Here is a 20,587-nt window from a genome sequence, read left to right on the forward strand (position 1 = left end):
AGCCTTTATATTGAAGTGGATGCCACTTGAACATATACTCATAAGTGAAATAAACCAGACACACATGTGTAAATATCGTATAGTTTCTCTAGTAGAAGAATGCAAAAGAAGAAATACAAATAGAAAGTTACAATACAAGTAAAAGGAAAGCAGGATCTCAAGGACTAACTTACCAAGAGAGGGAAAGGAGAAGAGCTAGGAAACATGAATAACTCAAGCCGTACATTTATATGTAGAAGATGGGCAAGGCAATGATCCTGAGAATCTCCAGAAGATTTTTGAATCTAGCATTTAATTGAAAAGATTCTCACCCTGACTAACTATATATACTGATACCTGTGAACTAAGCAACTGCACTGCAGATGGTAATTTGTAATAGTAGTTTCATGCTTGGAGAGCCTGTCATTCTGGTCTTCTGAATATGGGCTGCTTGTCATGACATGCCAGTTACTGCTAAGATGTCTCTCGGGTAGGTGGATGTTCAAGAAGAAAGGGGTGGTGAATGAAAGCAAGAGACAGAAAAGGAATATTTTGTGACTGTCCTTCTTCAAGGTTGTATATGGTGAGATTTTTGGATTTATGTGTAAACATAAGAAGTATATAATTCTTTATGCCTATTTTTGAAATATAATCTAATTTTTAAATGTTTTTTATTATATTCTGTAGGGAGTTAAATTTCAACATATCAATAGTTGTTGAAAAATACGTGTTCTATGTTATGCCTAAGATGTTTGATATGCAGACAGATAGTGTGGTTAAGCTTAACAGCCTAAGTTGTATGGTAATAACAATAAGCTTGTTTTGTGGATGTGTAACAACCTAAGTTTGCAGACAAAATTAGAGAAAAAGGAGGGCTGCAAGGAAAGCCATCATTTTGGCCCTAGCCTTCTAATGTCAATTAAGACTCAGTACGTATGCGAACTTTTACTGTAACGTCATGTAACTCAGTAGTGTCCCAAATTTTCTGATCAAGGAGATTATGGGGCCAAAGAGGAAAGTGATCGATGGTGTAGAGTGTGCCTAAGGAGAGTCACATGGAGAGAAAACATTCTCTCAGGCTTTCAGTGAGAGCATATTGGCCAAGGAATGGCTGTGACTCATCCTCATGGCTGACACTGACAAAGGTTCTACAATCTGAAGTACAGGATCTCAGGATAAATCCTGAGGGGATTTCACTGATCTTATCAGACCCAATAGCTACAACTCTTGTTGCATAGGTTCTGCTTTACCTTGGTCTTAACCATCCAGCAGAAATGTTTAAAAATTTAAATATAAGAAGTAAAGCCATGCTTTTGTTTTGAGGTGTAGGGGACTCAGGTCAACAATTTCTAACATTGCCAGTCAATTGGAAGACTCAATACTATTATTGGCTACTGGAGTCTTTTAGACTATTTTGCTGAGTTTATGCACCTATAATATTCAAATAATGGAACTTAACCAAAAAAAGGGGATACGGATGAATGTCCATTTTGTATCTGTTTATTCAAAGTGGTTAGGGTAGATATATAGTTACATTCTCTTAATGAATAGAGGGACTTGTTCTAATAGTGTTTGTCAATAGGATAACCTGTCCGCATCTTGTTCAGCAATTAACCATTAGGAAGAATGTATGCAATGTGTTAATTATTGAAACTGTCCTACCAATTTGATTTGAAACTGTCTCATTGCTCTTTGTTTATCAATAAAGTTATGGGAAAAAATGAAACAAGAAAAAAGAAAAACAATAAATAAAAATAGTGTTCCCAAGAATCTACAGAACCTGGTTGGATGCCAATGACTGAGGTTTTCCTTCGATGTTCCAGTGACTCCTGAGTTTTTACTGAGTAACAAGCATTGATAAAGAGCAGAAGAATTCACTTACAGTAAGTGAAAGCTCAGCTTTTCGCCAGTATTTGAAAATTTGAAATATTTTTATTTCTTTAATTTCTTCCACAAAGTTATTCAAATTTTTATTCTTCTCCTTAGTTCTTGGTTTAAGACTTCAAAGGTATCTCCGTGTTAATCTTTAGTCATTTCTTCCTACCTAAACTCCACCCCCACTTTTTTTATATTGTTTACTTTCTTTGACATTCACATGTTTATTTCCTTTTCAGATATTTCTGCCCTCTGTCCCTTATTTCTGGCCTTAGAAACTCTCTTTATAGACAAAGCAGCTTCTTTAATATTCTGTCCTGGTAAAAACACATTCATCTTGCTTGGAAATTCAGAACTTATAATGAATGAACTCTCCTCTACTAATTTTATATCACATACATCATGTTCAAGATGTGCTGTCTCATCTTCTGTTTCTGACTCTTCAATAGGAGAAATGGAGCCATCATCATCCAAGTATTTGTATCTATGTCTATGAAGGTCTTCTTTTTCTAAATCTTCACCAACTTTCATTTGTTTCAATGATTCTTTAAGGTGTTGTTCATAGTTCAGTTCTTCAAGACACTTAAAAAATCCTCGGTGCCAGGGAGATTGCTCAGTAGGATAAGCACTTGCTTGGCAAGCACAAGGGCCTGAGTTCAATCCCTGGTTACACACACACACACACACACACACACACACACACACACACATGCATCCTCTTGCAACAGCTTGCTTAAAACTTAAAATTTTCCTCCAAGATGATGGTTTCCTTCCATCCTCAGATTGTAAAATTGGGAATGTAGCTCCTTTATCTTTGATTTTTTAAAAATCTATTTGCGACCTTCTAGTGTTTCTCTTTCCTTTTGGACTTCCTCTTGGTTTTAATTTTGGCATGTAGTTCTTCTTTTTACATTTCTTCTTTTTCTTGAATCTTTCAAAAATAGCCTTCAAAGTTAATGGTCTTGGTTCTTTTTTTTTGGTCTTAAAGAGTTTCTTCTGCAATTGTGCCACACAAAAACGAGGGCTCTCTGTCTGTGCTCACATGTCTTTTTTCTTGGTGTGATCTTAGAGTAAAATGGGTTAATGTTCCTCTTCCCTTAAGGTCTCCAACATGAGCAGATCAGGATCCTACAATTGTGACCTCATTTAACCTTCAGTACCTGCTAAAAATTCATCTTCAAATATAATCACATTGGAGGTTAGGGCTCCATTCTATAAATTTGGTAGGTTCAGTCTCTAGCACTAACTATTTTTGGAGCAATTGTAAGCAGTATTGTGTCTTTAATTGGCTTTCCTCCTTGTGTTTTTTGTTAGCAGAGATAGTACTGATTTGTTCTCTACTGGTACTGTTTAAATTTTTTTGTGTAGAAATGTTTAGTTGACAAAAAAAGAAATTTTTATTTGAATCACCATTTAGAGAAAGAAAAACTATGGATAATGGGCAGCAGGAGAGACAGGATCGGGACTAAAAGAAAAAGGGAGAGAAATCCCAGGAAAATCACAGAACTGGTTAAAGGGGCAGGGCTTGTGAGAAAGTCCCTGTGGTGATGTGCACAGAACTTGGAAACATGGCTTAGATCTGTCCAAGGATTCTTCCAAAATTATTCACTGTTCTGAACTCTGAGCTCTATTGTAAACAGCTTCCCTATTCAAATCCCACAGTAAAACTCTGTTACACAGAAAAGTAATAAATTTTAAAAGCCTTTTCTTTTAATCACTCAACCGTTCCACATCTGTTTACTGAATTCCTATTGCATGGGACCATGCTAGAGATACAGCAGCAAACAAAACAATTGCATGTGTGGCCTCATGGAGCCAATACATAAATTTCTAGAGGATGTTAAGTGTTACGGTGAAGAAAAGGAGACTGGGAGAGCCAGAGGTGTAAGTGAACTACATTATTGGTTCAGTGAGACCATGACTTCACATGTTTTGACTTGACCATGGTGAGGCTATGACATGCATTTAGTCAATGCCATATGGCTCACTGTGTTCCTTTCTGAGAGAGCAATGCATGGTAGAGTACTCACTGGTGATCTTGGGCAGTGGCAGTGAGAATAGCTCTGGGCCAGCTGTGTTATCATGAGGGCAAATGCCTGATGCTCTACAGTAAGCTATTTCACCAGCATGTTTATGGATCCAAGTATTTGCATGAGATATTGAACATTTCATTACAAAACAGGATTTCTATAGGATGATTTGCCCCATTCGTAGACTACTTTTAGTGCTCTGAGCATGTGTAAGGTAGACTGGGCTAAGCTGTGCTGCTGTTTAGTAGATTATAGGTATTAAGTCTATTTTTGACAATTTATCATGATTCTAGATATTGAAATGAGGAAACAACTGAAGCATAGATTCACACAGCGAAAATATAGTTTTTAGTTGTCATCTAAGCAGTCTACTCCTGAGCTTGTGGCTTTTATCCATTTATAATACCATCTCTAGTAAACACCAGAGCAATAGAACAATGCCCTAACTGTACACAATAGTAATGAAAACACAAATACTTCACAGATTAAACTACAACTTCTCATTGATCCATTATTTTAATTTTCTTGTATTTTATTTTATTTTGTGGTATCAGGGATTAAACTCAGGACTCTGCACTTGCCAGGCAAGTGCTTATTCTACTGAGCTATCTCCCTGGGCCTAATTTTCTTGTTAAAATGCTTTGACAAACTTGTTACCTTTTCAAGGTCTTCCAGGTTCATGCTCATCAGCTCATGAATATTAGAAAAAAATGACTGATTGCTTTCTAAATAAAGGTTCAGTAGGTTCTCAGTGAAACATCCTAGAGTTAGTTGATTATTAAATCCAAATGCCACACTGTTATTTTTTTCTTAATTTTATTGAGAAACAAATAGCAATGAGACAGTTTCAAAACCAATTAGTAGGACAGTTTCAATAATTAGTGAAGTGCATATTGTCCTCTTAGTGGTTATTCGTAGTACAAGATGCAGACATGATATCCTGTCCAAACACTATTAGTACAAATCTTTCTTCTCATTGAATTAAGATAAACCAGCTGTATATCTATCCTAACTATCATAGCAGATAAAAAATGGACCTTCATTTTTATCCCCTTTTTTTGTTTAGTTTTGTCAGAGAAGGGTATTCTATTGCCATTTAAACATTGTAGATGTGTGAATTCAGCAAAATATTCCAATATAGTCCAGTAGTCCATAAGAGTAGTGGGTTATCCTAGGACTGGCAATGTCAGAAGTTGTTGACTTGGGCCTTTCACAGCTCAGCATATTAATATGGTTCTACTTTTTATACTTTGTTTTTATACTTTTCTGCTGGATGGTTAAAACCCAGATAAAGCAAGACCTATATAACAAAAAATGTAACTTTTGTATCTGCCGAGGTCAGTCAAATCCCCGCAGGATTTAGCCTGAAACCCTGTACCACAGTTTGTAGATCCTTTGTCAGTGTCAGCCATGTGGATGAGTCATGGCCATTGCTTGACCAATTTGCTCTCTGTGAAAGCCTGAGAGAATGTTTTCTCTCCACGTGACTCTCCTTAGGCACACTCTACATTGTTGATGACTTTCCTCTGTGGCACCATAATCTTGATCAGAAAATTTAGGACATCTACAGTGTTATTTTTAATATATATATATATATATATATATATATTTTCTTTCTGTATTTAGGACAGTATCTACAGGGTCTATAGGATCTCACTATGTAGACTGAACTCATAGTGCTTCTCCTATTTTCAGCCTCCGAAGTGGTGGCATTACAGGCACGTGCCACCACACCCAGTCTCAATCACCATCTCTGTGTGCCCCGGGGATGGGGCTGCCACAGCATGCCAGGGATCAAACCCTGGCAGCTGCGTTCTGCTAAACAGGTGCTTCAGTCCACGGGCTATTAGGCCAGCATATTTTTTTTTTATTTTTGATGAAAACTAGTTTCCAAAGTGACTATACCATTTTGCATTCGTCTTGAATTCCCAAGTTTCCAATTTTTTCACACCTTCATCAATAGTTACTAGCCCTGTGATTCCATCCTGTGCATCTATTCTGTGGAGCAGTACTCATTTACTTCCACCAGCATTCTCTTCCACCTAAGTGCACGCCATCTCTCTGTGGAAGATTTGATGGATATGGACATGAGCCCCCTGAAGCCGCAGAACTATCTATTTCATTGTGAACTAAAGGCTGACGAAGACTACCATGTTAAGGTGGATAATGATAAAAATGAGCACCAGTTGTCATTAAGAATGGTCAATTTAGGGGCTGGGGCAAAGGCTTAATTGCACATTGTTTAAGCAGAGCCTATGAATTATGAAGGCAGTCCAATTAAAGTAACACTGGCAAATTTGAAAATGTCTGCACAGCCAATGTTTTCCCTTAGGGCCTTTGAAATTATATCACCTGTTGTCTTAAGGTTGAAGTGTGGTTCAGGGTCTGTGCATATTAGTGGACAGCATTTAGTAGCTGTGGAAGAAGATGAAGAGTCGGAAGACGAAGAGGAAGATGTAAAACTCCTAAATATGTCTGGAAAGAAATCTGCCCCTGGAGGTGGCAGCAAGGTTCCACAGAAAAAAGTAAAACTTGCTGCTGATGAAGACAACAAGGGTGAGGAGGACGAGGATGAGGATGATGACGATGATGATTTTGATGATGAAGAAACCGAAGAGAAATCTCCAGTGAAGAAATCAATATGAGATACTCCAGCCAAAAATGCACCAAAATTAAACCAGAATGGAAAAGACTCAAAACCATTAACACCAAAATCAAAAGGGCAGGAATCCTTCAAGAAACAGGAAAAGACTCCTAAAACATCCAAAGGACCTAGTTCTGTAGAAGACATTAAAGCAAAAACGCAAGCAAGTATAGAAAAAGGTGGTTCTCTTCCCAAAGTGGAAGCCGAATTCATCAATTATGTGAAGAATTGCTTCCGGTTGACTGACCAGGAGGCTGTTCAAGGTCTCTGGCAGTGGAGGAAGTCTCTTTAAGAAAACAGTTTAAACAGTTTGTTAAAGTTTTCCGTCTTCTTTCATTTCTGTAACAGTTGCTATCTGGCTATCCTTTTTGTAATGCAAATGTGAACTTTCCCTGCCATGTTTGATAAATGTTGTCCAGGTCCCATTGCCAAGAATGTGTTGTCTGAAATGCCTGTTTAGTTTTTTAAGATGTAATATAACCCTTTACTTGGTTTTAAGTATGTATGGAATGTTATGATAAGACATAGTAGTGGTGGTAGTCAGACATAGAGATGGTAGGGAGACAAATGCACATGTGAAATAAACTCAGTGTTTTAGTAAAGTAAAAAGAAAAATAGGTACTATCTTTTTTTGTTTGTTTTTGTGTACTTTCCATCCTGACAGATGTGAGACATTATCTCATTGACATTTTATTTACATTTCTCTGGTGATTAAGTACACTGAGCATTTTTTTCACATGTATCTTGGCCATGGGTATCTATTCTTTAGAAAAATGTCTATTCAAGTCTTTAGCACATTTTAATCAGATTTTAACTTTTAAGCTACTTAGTTGTAGGATTTCCTTATATATGTTTAGATTAGCTGCTTAAGAGCTAAAAGCTTTGCATATCTTTTCTTATTCCATACCTAAATTAGTTCTAATAAACTCGGTGGACATTTCCTTTTTGTGAGGCAGTTTTTTAACCTCATTTAATCTCATTGGTTTATTTTTTGTTGTTGTTGCCAGTGCTTCTGATGTCCATAAAATCACAACCTAGAGCAATAAAGAACATGAAACATTTTTACTATTACAGTGTAATATTAATTTTCAGTCCTGAAGTACATATCCATGCTACCTTCTTGTTTTTCTGGTGAAGCATCTGTTGAATTATTTCCATTTGTATACTTAGTGGGAAAACTATGGGAAAGTAAGCCTATGTTATTTTTCCTGAATCAGATTAAAACAAACTAATTTTCTTCATATTACTAAATCTAAATTATTCCTTTCTTTCTTGATTATATTTCTGGCTCTAGTGAAGAAAGGGTATGAAGTCCTGCTTTCTAGACAGAAAAAGCCCTTACTACCAAATGAAAAATGCTTCTGAAATGCAGATAGTAATCTATAGTTATATAGCAAATATATAAAAATATTTATTTATTTAGCTACTAAAGCTTGAACTAAGAGCCTCACACTTACTAGACAGATGCCCTACCCAGCCCTGAAAAAAAAATTCAAAGCTTTTATTTTATTTACTTGGTACAGGGTATCGCTATGCAGCTTAGACTCATAGTGATCCTCCTGTTTCAGCCTCCCCAGCATTGGGATTACAGGCATGCACCACCATGCCCAGTTTTGATGGCCAGCTTTGCATGCATGAAGCCCTGAGACCAGCATGGCATGCAGTACCAGGGATTGAACCCTGGTCCTTGTGCTTGCCAGGCAGGCACTTAAGTCACCAAACTATCTCCCTACCCTGGGAACAATTTTTTTAATGTATTTGGTATGGGGTCTCACTACACAGCTCAGACTCATACCGATCCTCCTGTTTTTAGTGTCCCTAGCACTGGATTACAGGCATGCACCACTATGCCTGGATTCAGTGGCTAGCTCAGCACGCCCTTGGGTGGGGCTGGTACAAGCATGTCATGCTGGGATCAAACCCTGGTCCCTGCTCTGCCTAAGCAGTCACTTAGTCCACTGAGTTATCTCACCAGCCCACTGAAAACATTTTAATTTGATTATCCAGCATCTTTTCCACTAAGTCTACCAAAATTGGAAACCAAGGCCTTACTAACTCTCAAAGCATTGATTATACTGGAGCTAAAACAATTTTATGAAAAACATACTTATCATAGTTGCAGTGATAACATTTAGGAACCATGCCAATTTTTCCAAATATTGTTTTCTATTAAAAATATATATGGCCCCTTGGACAAATCATTGATTTCAGGGATGCAGTATAGAAAGTATATGATTACTGTGGAACTATTTTCCTGTGTTGGAGATCAAACGCAGGGCCTGAAACATACCAGAACATGCTCTATCACTGAAGAACATCCTAAGTCCTTTTTAAAATGATTGCTTTGAGACAGCGTCTTGCTAACTTGTTCAGTCTATCCTCCGACTTGCCTTAGCTTTTTAAGTTCTGCTTGTGGTGAGTTTGTGGTAGCCTCTCCACTTAAGGTCCTTTGTCACTGGGTCCTTTCTCACATCTTAGCCAGCTTTCAGTAAAAATAAAAATTCTGGCACAGTTCAACTGCCCTGATCACCTGCAGAAAGAATTACTTGTACCAGGTTAACAGTTCTAGAGACCACCACCCACCACTTATGTCTGACTACCTGCCTATAATACGAAGACAAAATTGTACCACTTTCTGAGTTATAACAATGCTCTCAGATTCTTGTGCGGGCCTTTTGGTGTTCTCCGAATATTCAAAACTACTCAGTGATATTTTGTGTTCTTCAAAAATGCAACATGATTGGGTGTATTCTCACCACCACAAAAAGATACAAACTACATGAAATAATGCATTTCTCAATTAGATGTATTTACCCTTTCACTTTTATGTAAACTTTAGAACTTCATGTTGTATTTTGTAAGTATATATAATTTTATCTGTCAATTTAAAAAATTACTACCAGGTAGGAGCATAGATCACTGGTAGAACTCTTTTCAAGCATACATGGAGCCCTAAGTTTTACCTCTAGCACCAAGTCAATAAAACTGCTGTCTGTTCTAAAAACGTCCATTTGAGTTTCCTGCTACCCTGCACCCATGGGACTAGTCCCAGCCCAGGTGCAGCGTGGGCCAGACCCTCTCCCACCCCCTTGGGACGCCCCGCACCACTCCACAGCACTGCCCAGACCCCGCCCGCAGAGTAGGAATTTCTGCCACGTTCCAGGAACCCCCAGACCCAGTCCTAGCCCAGGTCTGGTGAGTGTGAGGGAGACATTCCTCTCCCCCCTACTCCACCTTGCCCCCTCCAGGCACAGCTCAGGCCAGGCACACATGCCTGAGGTGTAACACTGCAGCTGCAATCCCTGCAGAGAGTGTAGAGTATAGATCCACCCAGCTAGTCCAGGAGCAGAACATCTCGCCACAGGGGCACAACAGGTTCACCCTCAAGGGCAGCAGCGGGAAAGAGCTGAACACAGCAGCCAGACCCAAGGCAGGAATAACTGGATAAACTCAAACTTAATAGATCTGCACATAAAATTTAGCAGGTGCTAAGATTATAACTGCACCAAAGCTCTACAAAAAAGGTCAGAGGATAGTACTATATGAAATGATAAAAGGAAAGAGCAAAATACAATCTCAGGCCATGAGCCCACCCAGAACAAGTACAGATGACACAAGCTCAGCTGAAATATATGAATTAATAGGGTTAGAAGTAAAGAAACAACTGCAGAAAGGTATAGAGGAACTCAGACCAGAAATAACCTCTGAAATAAAAAAAAAGAAATCTCTGAGTTCATAGCACCTTAAGTAAGGAATCAAATGCAGAAACATATGGAGGAAGCCCAATCTGAAAAAAACTCTGTAGTAAAAGAATTAATAACTGCCTCTTAAGAAGACATTGTTAAAAAGAATAGAGGAGATTAGAAAAATGATGGATTCCTTGAATGAGCAATACAGTAAGGAAATAGATTGCATGAAACAGAGTCAAAAAGATATAGAGGAAATTAAAATCTCAATCACAAGCTTGCAAAACCATTTGAGTGAAAGTGAAGACAGAGTACCAGATCTTGAAGACAATGGTGCAGCTAGTGAAAATTAAGAAAAGATCTCTTAAAAACAAGCAGAATGCAGGAAAAAATAATTCATCACCTGCAAGACAATGTAAAGATGAACAATGTGAGACTAACAGGCATCCATAAGAAGGAGTCAATGCAAATCATATATAAAGAATATGGGCAGAATTGAGAGCAGAAAACTTACAAAATATGAGGAAACAATCTGACATTCAGTTGCATACAGAATGCAAAATAACTTCAACCCAATTAAAAATACACCAAGAAATATAATAGTCAAGATCCCAGAAATCAAGCACAAGAATAATATACTTAAAGACGCTAGAGAAAAGAAGCAGATCACATTCAAAGGAAAACTTATCAGAATAATGGCCGACTTCTCTTCACAAACCATGAAGGCAAGAAGAGCATGGAGCAGTGTACTTCAAGTTCTCTATGAAAATAAATTCCAGCCCAGACTACTACACCCTGCAAAACTCTCTTTCAAGTTTGATGGAGAAGTGAAATACTTCCATGACAAAGAACAACTAAAGAATTTCACGATGACAAAGCCAACCCTACACAGACTACAGAAAGATGTTCTAGACAGGCACCAAAATGATCAGAACTCCACCAACAATAACATAAGAAACCCAATAAATAGGGCAAACAATTAAACACAGGACAAAAAGGACATCAGATAAAAAACGTGGTAATCGTAAGTCAACACATTTCAATTATAACCATCAATGTAAATGGACTCATCTCACCAAGTAAGAGAAGCAGACTAGCACAATGGAGTAGGAAACAAAATCCAAAAATATGCTGTGTACAAGAAGCACACTTAACTCGAAAAGACATTCATAGGCTTAAAGTGAAAAGATGGAAAACAGTACTACATGCCCCAGCACCTCAAAGAAAAAAGCAGGGGTAGCAATCTAGTTCTCAAACAGTCTCAACTTCAAATAAAGAATGATGGAATGAAATAAAGAAGGCCACTGTATACTGGTTAGGGGAAAAATTCAAGAGGAAAAAATAACACTCATAAGTATATATGCACCAAACACGGGAGCACCCAACTATATAAGACAAATCTTAGTACACTTGAACATTGTAATATCCAATACCACAATCTTAGCAGGAGACCTTAACACCCCCTTATCCCAAAAAGATAGGTCAACCAGACAAAAAATTAGAAAAGAAGTAGCAGAACTGAATGAGAGCTTGGAACAAATGGACTTGGTGGACATATACAGATTGAACCAACAAAGTACAGCTGAATACATATTTTTTTAGCTGCACATGGGCCATTTTCTAAAATAAACCACATACTGGTCCATAGGTCATACTTAAGTATATGCAAGAAGATAGAAATAACCCCGTACATATTAGCTGTCTACAGTGCAATGAAACTGGAAATAAACAACAAAAGAAACCAGAAAAAACCCCAAAATACATGGAAATGAACCAACACCCTACTCAGAAATCAATGGGTCACAGATGAAATTAAACAAGAAATTCAACAATATCTACAATTCAATGAAAATTCAAGCACAACTTATCAGAATTTATGGTATGCAATGGAAGCCATTCTCAGAGGTAAATTCATAGCTGTGAACTCACACATTAGGAAAACACAATGGGAACAAATAAACACCCTAAAGCTGCAACTGCAACAATTAGAAAAAGAAGAGCAAACCAAACACAGGGCTCAAAGACGGGAAGAAATCATAAAGATTGGAGCAGAAATTAATTCAATTGAGATGAACAGAACAGCTCAAAGAATTAACGAATCAAAAAGCTATGAAAGATTAAATAAAATTGATAAGCCCCTAGCTAATATAATCAAAAAGAGGAAAGAAAAATTTCAAATACAAGCAAGAAGAAATGAAAAGGGTGTAATCACCTCAGACCCAGTGGCAAATCAGAGAATGATCAATAGCTACTTTGAGAATCTTTACGCTCCCTGAATAGAAGACACAGATGAAATGGACAGATTCCTAGAAAGGTACAAATTACCAAAACTGAATCAAGAAGATATAACAATACACAATAACCAGTAACTGCCAATGATACACAAAATGTAATAAAAAGCCTGCCATCAAAGAAATGTCCAGGTCCTGATGGATTCAAAACTGACTTCTAGAAGAAACTTCTAGAAGACATAATCCCTATAGTACTCAAACACTTGAATGAAATTGAAAAGAAAACAGTCATTCCAAAATCATTCCTGGAGGCAAGTATTATATTAATACTAAAACCAGGTAAAGATAAAATTAAAAAAGAGAACTACAGGCCAATCTGCCTCATGAGCATAGATGCAAATATCCTCAATAAAATCTTACCAAAGAGAATAAAGGAAATTTTCAAGAAGAGCATATAGCCTCAAATGGTAAAATTCATCCCAGGGATACAAGGAAGGTTCAATATTCAAAAATCTATAAATGTAATGCACTGTATCAGTAAAGCGAAATGTAAAAACCACATGATCATCTCAATTAATGCAGAAAAGGCTTTGACAAAGTCCAACACTCATTCATGTTCTAAGTCTTACAGAAAATTGAAAGAGAAGGGCTCTAATTCAACTTGATAACAGTCATGTATGACAACCCAATGGCTAACATAATTCTGAATGGGGAAAAATGAAATCTTTTACTCTCAGATTTGATACAAGACAAGGATGTCCTCTACTACTGCTCCTATTCAATATAGTTCTTGAATCATTAGCTGGAGCCTTTAGACAAGGGGGAGAAATGAAAGGAATAAGAATAGGTAAAGAAGAAGTTAAATTATCATTATTTGCAGATGACATGCTACTTTCCTTGGAAGACCGAAGAAGCTCCATGAAGAAGCTACTAGAATTGATACACAAATTCAGTAGCATAGCAAGATACAAAGTCAATACCCAAAAGTCAATAGCATTTCTCTTTTTTTTCCATAATTTTTTTGCTTTTCAAAGTTTTATTGATAAACATATAGCAATGAGACAGTTTCAAATCAAATCGAAAGTACAGTTTCAACAAAAAATACACTGCATATATTCTTCTTAGTGGTTAACTGCTGTACAAGATGCAGACTTGTGATCCTACTTACAAACACCATTAGAAAAAGTCATTCTATTCATTAAGAGAATGCAACTATATAATTTCTGACATTTTTCCATAATTTTATTGAGAAAAAAATAGCAATGAGACAGTTTCAAACCAAATTGGTAGGACAGTTTCAATAATTAACACATTGCATACATCCTTCAAACGGGTTAATTGCTCTACAAGATGAGGACTTGATATCCTATTTACAAACACTATTAGAACAAATCCCTCTGTTCATTAAGAGAATGTAACTATATATCTATCCTAACCACTTTGAATACACAGATACAAAATGGACATTCGTCTGTGTCCCTTTTTTTGTTAAGTTCCATCATTTAAATATTATAGGTGTGTAAACTCAGCAAAATATTCTAAAAGAGCTTAGTAGTCCATAATGGTATTTGGTCTTCCACTTCACTGGCAATGTCAGAAATTGTTGACCTGAGTCCCGTGTAGCTCAACATAACAGTGTGGCTTTACTTCTTATACTTCATTTTTATACTTTTCTGCTGGATGGTTAAGACCAAGGTAAAGCAGGACCTATGCAACAAGAGTGGTAGCTTTTGGGTCTGATAAGCTCAGTGAAATCCCCTCAGGATTTATCCTGAGAAACTGTACCTCAGATTGTAGAACCTTTGTAAGTGTCAGCCATGTGGATGAGTCATGGCCATTGCTCGGCCAATGTGCTCTCTGTGAAAGCCTGAGAGAATGTTTTCTTTCCATGTGACTCTCCTTAGGCACACTCTACATCATCGATCACTTTCCTCTTTGGCCCCATAATCTCCTTGATCAGAAAATTTGGGACACTACCGAATTACATGACGTTACAGTACAAGTTCTCATATGTCCTGAGTCTTAATTGACCTTGGAAGCCTAGGGCCAAAATGTTGGCTTTCCTTGTAGCCCTCCTTTTTCTCTAATTTTGGTCTGCAAACTTAGGTTGTTAACCATCCAGAAGACAAACTTATTGTTATTACCATACAACCTAGGCTGTTAAGCTTAACCTCACTATCTGTCTAAATATCAAACATCTTAGGCATAACATGGAACAGGTATTTTTCATCAAGTATTGATATGTTGAACTTTAAGTCCCTATAGAAAATGATGAAAAAAAAATTAAAAAATAAAAAAAAATTTTAAAAATAGGCATAAAGAATTATATACTTCTTATGTTTACACATAAGTCAAAAAATCTAACCATATACAACCTTGAAGCAAGACAGTCCCACAATATTCCTTTTCCTATCTCTTGCCTTCATTCACTACCCTCTTCTTTTTGAAAAATCATCTACCTGAGAGACAGCACAGCAGCAACTGGCATGTCATGACAAGTAGCTGGTATTCAGGATCAATAGCATTTCTCTACACAGAGGAGAAACACACTGAGAGGGAAATTAGAGGTATAAAACCCTTTTACAATAGCACCAGGGAAAATCAAGTACCTTGATATTCACTTAACCAAAGAAGTCAAAGATCTTTTTACAGAAAATTACAATGCTCTGAAGAAAAGAGTTCATAGAGGATTTCACAAATGGAAAGATATTCCCTGCTCCTGGATAGGAAGAATGAACATCGTGAAGATGGACATACTCCCAAAATTGTTGTACAGATTTAATGGAATCCTTATCAACTTACCACCAGCATACCTCCCAGACCTAGAGAAATCATCCTAAAATTTATTTGGAACCAAAAAGACCTAGAATATCAAAGGCAATTCTGGCCAACAAAGACAAGGCAGGAGGCATTACAATTCCTGCATTAAAATTATGCTACAAAGCTACTGTGATTAAATCAGCATGGTATTGGTAACGAAATAGACCTGGGAATCAATGGAATAGATTAAAAGATGCAAAGGCCTTTAGGAACACACTCAGCCACCTGATCTTCGACAAAGGGGCCAAACATGCTTACTGGAAGAAAGACAGCCTCTTTAACAAATGGTGCTGGAAAAACTGGCTCTGTACATGACAAAAACTAAAAATTGACCCAGGTCTATCAACATGCACTAAGCTAAAGTCAAAATGGATTAAAGATCTAAACATTAAAACAGAAACATGAAATCTCCTGGAAGAGAACGTAGGAGGAACTCTTGAAGACATAGGTGTAGGCCAAGAGTTCATGAAAAAAAATCGTAGCACATGGGTAATACTTGAATGAATTAACAACTGGGACCTCCTTTTATTGTGATTTTTTTTGTGTGAAAATAATTTACCAACAAAGTGAAAAGACAACCCACAAATTTGGAAAAATTCATGAACAAATAAGTACTCAGACAAAGGTCTGCTCTCTAGAATTTAGAAAGAACTAAAAAGCACTAGGGCCCCAAAATTTAAAGACCCAGTCCAGAAATGGGCATCTGAGATGAACACACACTTCTCAGAGGATGAAATTAAAGAAGTGAATAAGTATATGAAAAAATGTTCCACATCACTAGCCATCAGTGAAATGCAAATTAATACAACACTGAAATACTATCCCAACCCAGAACGAATGACTCTTATAAAGAAATCACCCAACAACAAATGTTGGAGAGGCTGTGGGGAAAAAGGAACCCTTCTCCACTGCTGGTGGGAATGTAGACTGTGGAAATCAGTGTGGAGACTCCTTGAAATACTAGTACTGGAAATCCCGTACAAGCCAGTTATCCCCCTACTGGGAATTTTCTTGGAGGAACTGAAAACGTCATATCACAGTGATATTTGTGTACCTGTATTTATAGCAGCACAATTTGTCATAGTCCAATTTTGGAAACAACCAAGATGCCACTCATATGAGGAATGGTTAAAAAAGATGTGGTATTTTTATCCAATGGAGCATTACTCAAGTATAAAGAGTGATAAACTTGAAGCATTTATGTTTAAATGCATGCCACTTGAAGATATACTCTTAAGTGAAATAAACCAGACCCACATGTGTAAATATCCTATAGTCTCCCTAGTGTAAGAACTCAAAAAAAGAAATACAAATAGAAATGTATAGCACAATTGAAAGGAAAGTAAGAACTTAAGGATCAGACACTGAGGAGAGGGCAAGGAGAAAATCTGGGAAATGTGATGGGCCAAACCCATACATTTATATGCACAAGATAGGTAAGGCAGTGATCCTGAGAAACATCAGCACGTTTCTGAAACTAGCAGTTAATTGGTAGGATTCTCACCCTGACTAACTATATATGCTGATACCTGTGAACCAATCAACTGATCTGAACTTAGCAATGTGTAATACAAGGGTCACGCTTGGAATGCCTGTCATCCTGGTCTTCTAAATACGTACTTCTTGTTATGATATACCAATTATTACCATACTGTGTCTCTAGTAAAACCTTTTTTTAATGTGTAATAAATGAAAAAAGTCACAAGAAAACAAAGTCACATAACTGTCCTGCTACAATTCTGTACATTTCTAAATTTCCATGTAAAAATATGTAAAAGTTTATTCATATTCTTTAAATATTTTTCATTTGTTAAATTTTTATCTCCACATTCTTTAGGCATTTAAAGTTCAACATATCAATACTGGATGGAAATTACCTTTTCCATGTTATGCCTAAGATGTTTGATATTCAGATATATAGTGAGGTTAAACCCAACTGCATATGTTGCAAGGTAAAATAAGCTTCTCTTCTGTAGGGTTAAAAACCTACATTTGCAGACAAAAATTAAAGAAATAGAAGGGCTGCAAGGACAACCAACATTTTGACCATAGCATTTCAAGGACAGTGAAGATTTAGGACATAGGAGAACCTATAGTGCAACATCGTGTAACTGAGTTGTGTCCCAAATTTTCTGCTCAAGGAGATTATGGGGCCATAGAGCAATGTGATTGATGACGTAGAGTGTGCCTAAGGAGAGTCACCTGGAATGAAAAAATTCTCTCAGGCTTTCACAGAGAGCAAATTAGTCAAGCAATGTCCGTGACTCATCCACATGGCTGACACTGACAAAGGATCTGCAAACTGCTATACAGGGCTACAGGATAAATCCTAAGGGTACTTGACTGACCTTGTCAAATACAAAAGTTACATTTCTTGTTATACAGGTCTTGCTTTATCTTGGACTTATCCAGCAGAAAAGTTTAAAAATGCGATAAAGTAAAGCCATATTAATATGCCGAGCTATGAAAGGCTCAAGTCAACAACTTCTGTGGATCACCCACTAGTGTTGTGGACTACTGGAGCATGTTGGATTGTTTTGCTGCATTCATGCACCTATAGTATTTAGATGCCAATGGAATACCCATCTCTGAGAGGACTAAACAAAAAAGGGGATACAAAGAAGGAGTATTTTTTATTTGTGTGTACAGAATAGTTAGGATAGATATACAGCTACTTTTGTTTAATTCAATGAGAATAAAGGTTTGTAGTAATAGTGTTTGTACGGGATATGGTGTCTGCATCTTGTACCATGCATAACCACTAAGAAGATAACAACGTACAATGTATTAATTATTGAAACTGTCCTATTGATCAGCTTTGAAACTATCTCACTGCTATTTGTTTCTCAATAAAATAAAAAAAATTAGGATCTAATGTCAGTCTGGCAAAAATAAATCAGGACCAGAAGATTATTGAAGAAAATGAAAAACTTAAAGCAAAGAAGGAGAATTTTGAGTGTTACAAGGTATTAGAATTGAAAGTAGAACAGACTTCTCAAGATCTGCAGATTTATCAAGAAACTTCAAACATTCCAGAAGAAAGAAATGAAATTTTGTTTTCATATTTTCATCATTCATTTTTTCAGTCTTGGAAAGAGAAAGAAGTCACTATGAATTTGACCAAATATTTAGAAACTAGTCTATTGACTTACATAGGTAACAAAATGAAAGTTCTGGCCAGTTAAGGTGGAATGGCTAAAAGAAATTACTTGTGTTGACATCAGTGTTCATTTTGGAATGACCTTTCAGATGCTATAAAAATGTTGGATGCAGGGTATGTTACTACTCTAGCATCTTTGAATCAATGAGAGAAAATTTGGGCAGAATACAAGTTGGCACAGGAGGAGATCCAAACATGTGATGATGTGAATGAAGGGAATGTTTCAATTGCCAAAAGAAATGAAGTGCAACAGAAGCTAGACATGGCAGTACAAATTTTTATTCTGGACGTAGATGAATTACCACTTTATAAACACTTACAGACCTTGCAGGATTTGTCAACTTTATTAGAAACAGTGTATGGACAGGCCAAGTAAGGAATAAACTCTGAAGAAATATTTAGAAAATTTTGTGATTGGAAGTGGGATAGAAGAGAGAACTTCACCAATGTTAGGAGTGAAACAGAGGGATCTCTGCAGCATCTTGTAGCATGGTTCCAGAATACCCTAAAGGTTATTTTGTCTGTCTTTGGAAGAACCACTGACTTATGAAGATGCAATAGGTAATATTGATGAAATCCTAGGAAAAACTGAGTCATGTGTTTTCAAAGAACTAGAGCTATTTCAGATTGCGCAAGGTGATGCTGACAGGGACATCATTTTAAGTACTTATAGTCAAGTACTGCAGAAGATCTATTCAGAAGAAAAGCTCATTGCTACCATACTGTCAAAATACAAAGACAGTGTTGAGTTTAAAAAGTAAATCATTGAATATATAGATATGCACCCTAGTATGGATCACTTGCTGTCCATTAAGAAGAAACTGAAAGACTTAAAAGCTAACCTGAGATGGAAATTGGTTGAAAAGAATAATTTGGAAGAATCATTAGGTCTGATGACCCTAATGGATGTGAAATTGAAAAAAATAAAACAAGAAATAACACAGTTACATAATAATGTTTTTCTGGAAATTTACCATGAGAGGGAGGAAAATGAGAAATTGAATGACTTGGCACAGAAATGGTTCCCTGAGCTGCCTCTGCTTCATGCTGAAATAACATCATTTAAATACATAAATTGTGGTGGTCTTATTACTATGAGCTTAGAGCAAGATCTTTTTGATGCTGAGCCCATGAAGCAACTTAGTAGCAAGTGTCTTTTGGTACACAGTGAAGTTAATGAACAGACAGTTCTGGAGAGAAGCTAAAGAAGAGTCTAGGTTTTTGCCATTGATATTTTTGTTTTTGTGTAAGTCTGATCCTGTGGCTTATCTCATGGTCCCATACTATCCTAGGGCAAACCTGAGTGTTATTCAAGCCAATATGCCTTTATCATCAGAAAAAGCTTTAAAGATTATGAAAAGTGTTGCCCAGGGCTTGCATACATTGCACAGAAGGCCAACATAATTCATGGATCACTTCATCAGAACAATGTATTTGCTTTAAATCATGAATAAGGAATTGTTGGGGATTTTGATTACACCAAATCTGTGAGTCAGTGTGCCTCAGTGAACATGATGGCTGGTAGTTTGACTTTGACATCACCTGAACTGAAAATGGGTAAACCTCCTTCTCCAAGTTCACACTGGTATGTGTATGGCTGTCTTTTATTGTGGCTTTTTGTTCAAAATCAAGAATTTGAGATGAATGAAGATGGAATCCCAAAAGTGGATCAGTTCCATTTGGGTGATAATGTCAGATCCCTCCTCTGTAATTTGATGCATCTTAGAAATTCAATGACTACTGAGCAAGTTTTGAATGCTGAATGTTTCTTGCTACCAAAGGTGAAATCATTCCGGAACCCAGAAAAAGAGGTTGACTATAGCCAGTGTGAAAAGGAAGATGAATTAAAACTGGAGAACTTGGAAACATGTAAAGAAAAGACAAGAAATGGTGGAGCCAACATTGATTGATGTTAATACTCTGTTGTTCCAGATGTTCCTTTAAAAAACTTTTTGTGTAGTAGGTCAGAGACCTGGAAATGTTCTGGAACTAGTTGGATAGTGTCTTTGGTGTTCATGTGAAAAATAAAAGGTGGAAAACAATATTTCATGCAATGGGAACCTGGGAAAAAGTAAGAATAGCTATCCTAATTTCAGATAAAGTGGATCTCAAGACAAAACAGATCACAAGGCACAAAGGAGCTCATCATATATTAGTTAAGG

The 20,587-nt window shown here is 36.8% G+C and overlaps 1 protein-coding gene and 2 pseudogenes across 1 annotated transcript; 2 read left to right on the plus strand and 1 right to left on the minus strand.

The window, feature by feature from the left end:
• Positions 1-2,070: 2,070 nt before the first annotated feature.
• Positions 2,071-3,938, minus strand: LOC101587826 (annotated as a pseudogene).
• Positions 3,939-3,946: 8 nt separating this feature from the next.
• LOC101588226 (nucleophosmin-like) lies at positions 3,947-6,902 on the plus strand. Its single transcript, XM_023708606.1, has 4 exons — positions 3,947-3,963; positions 5,914-6,008; positions 6,297-6,516; positions 6,601-6,902. The coding sequence occupies exons 1-4, from the start codon at positions 3,947-3,949 to the stop codon at positions 6,818-6,820; spliced, it is 552 nt and encodes a 183-aa protein (XP_023564374.1). The 3' UTR covers positions 6,821-6,902.
• Positions 6,903-12,100: 5,198 nt separating this feature from the next.
• On the plus strand, positions 12,101-20,335 carry LOC101588616 (annotated as a pseudogene).
• The last annotated feature ends 252 nt before the right edge of the window (positions 20,336-20,587 follow it).

Source organism: Octodon degus, unplaced genomic scaffold, assembly GCF_000260255.1.
Source record: "Octodon degus isolate 3935 unplaced genomic scaffold, OctDeg1.0 scaffold00412, whole genome shotgun sequence".
NCBI lineage: Eukaryota > Metazoa > Chordata > Mammalia > Rodentia > Octodontidae > Octodon > Octodon degus.

What these genes read in the sequence shown, in the direction of transcription:
- LOC101588226 (XM_023708606.1), top strand. An exon ending in GCAGAACTATCTATTTCATT is followed by an intron (nt 6,009 to 6,296) that starts GTGAACTAAAGG and finishes GACAGCATTTAG; the next exon opens with TAGCTGTGGAAGAAGATGAA. An exon ending in GAAGAGAAATCTCCAGTGAA is followed by an intron (nt 6,517 to 6,600) that starts GAAATCAATATG and finishes AACACCAAAATC; the next exon opens with AAAAGGGCAGGAATCCTTCA.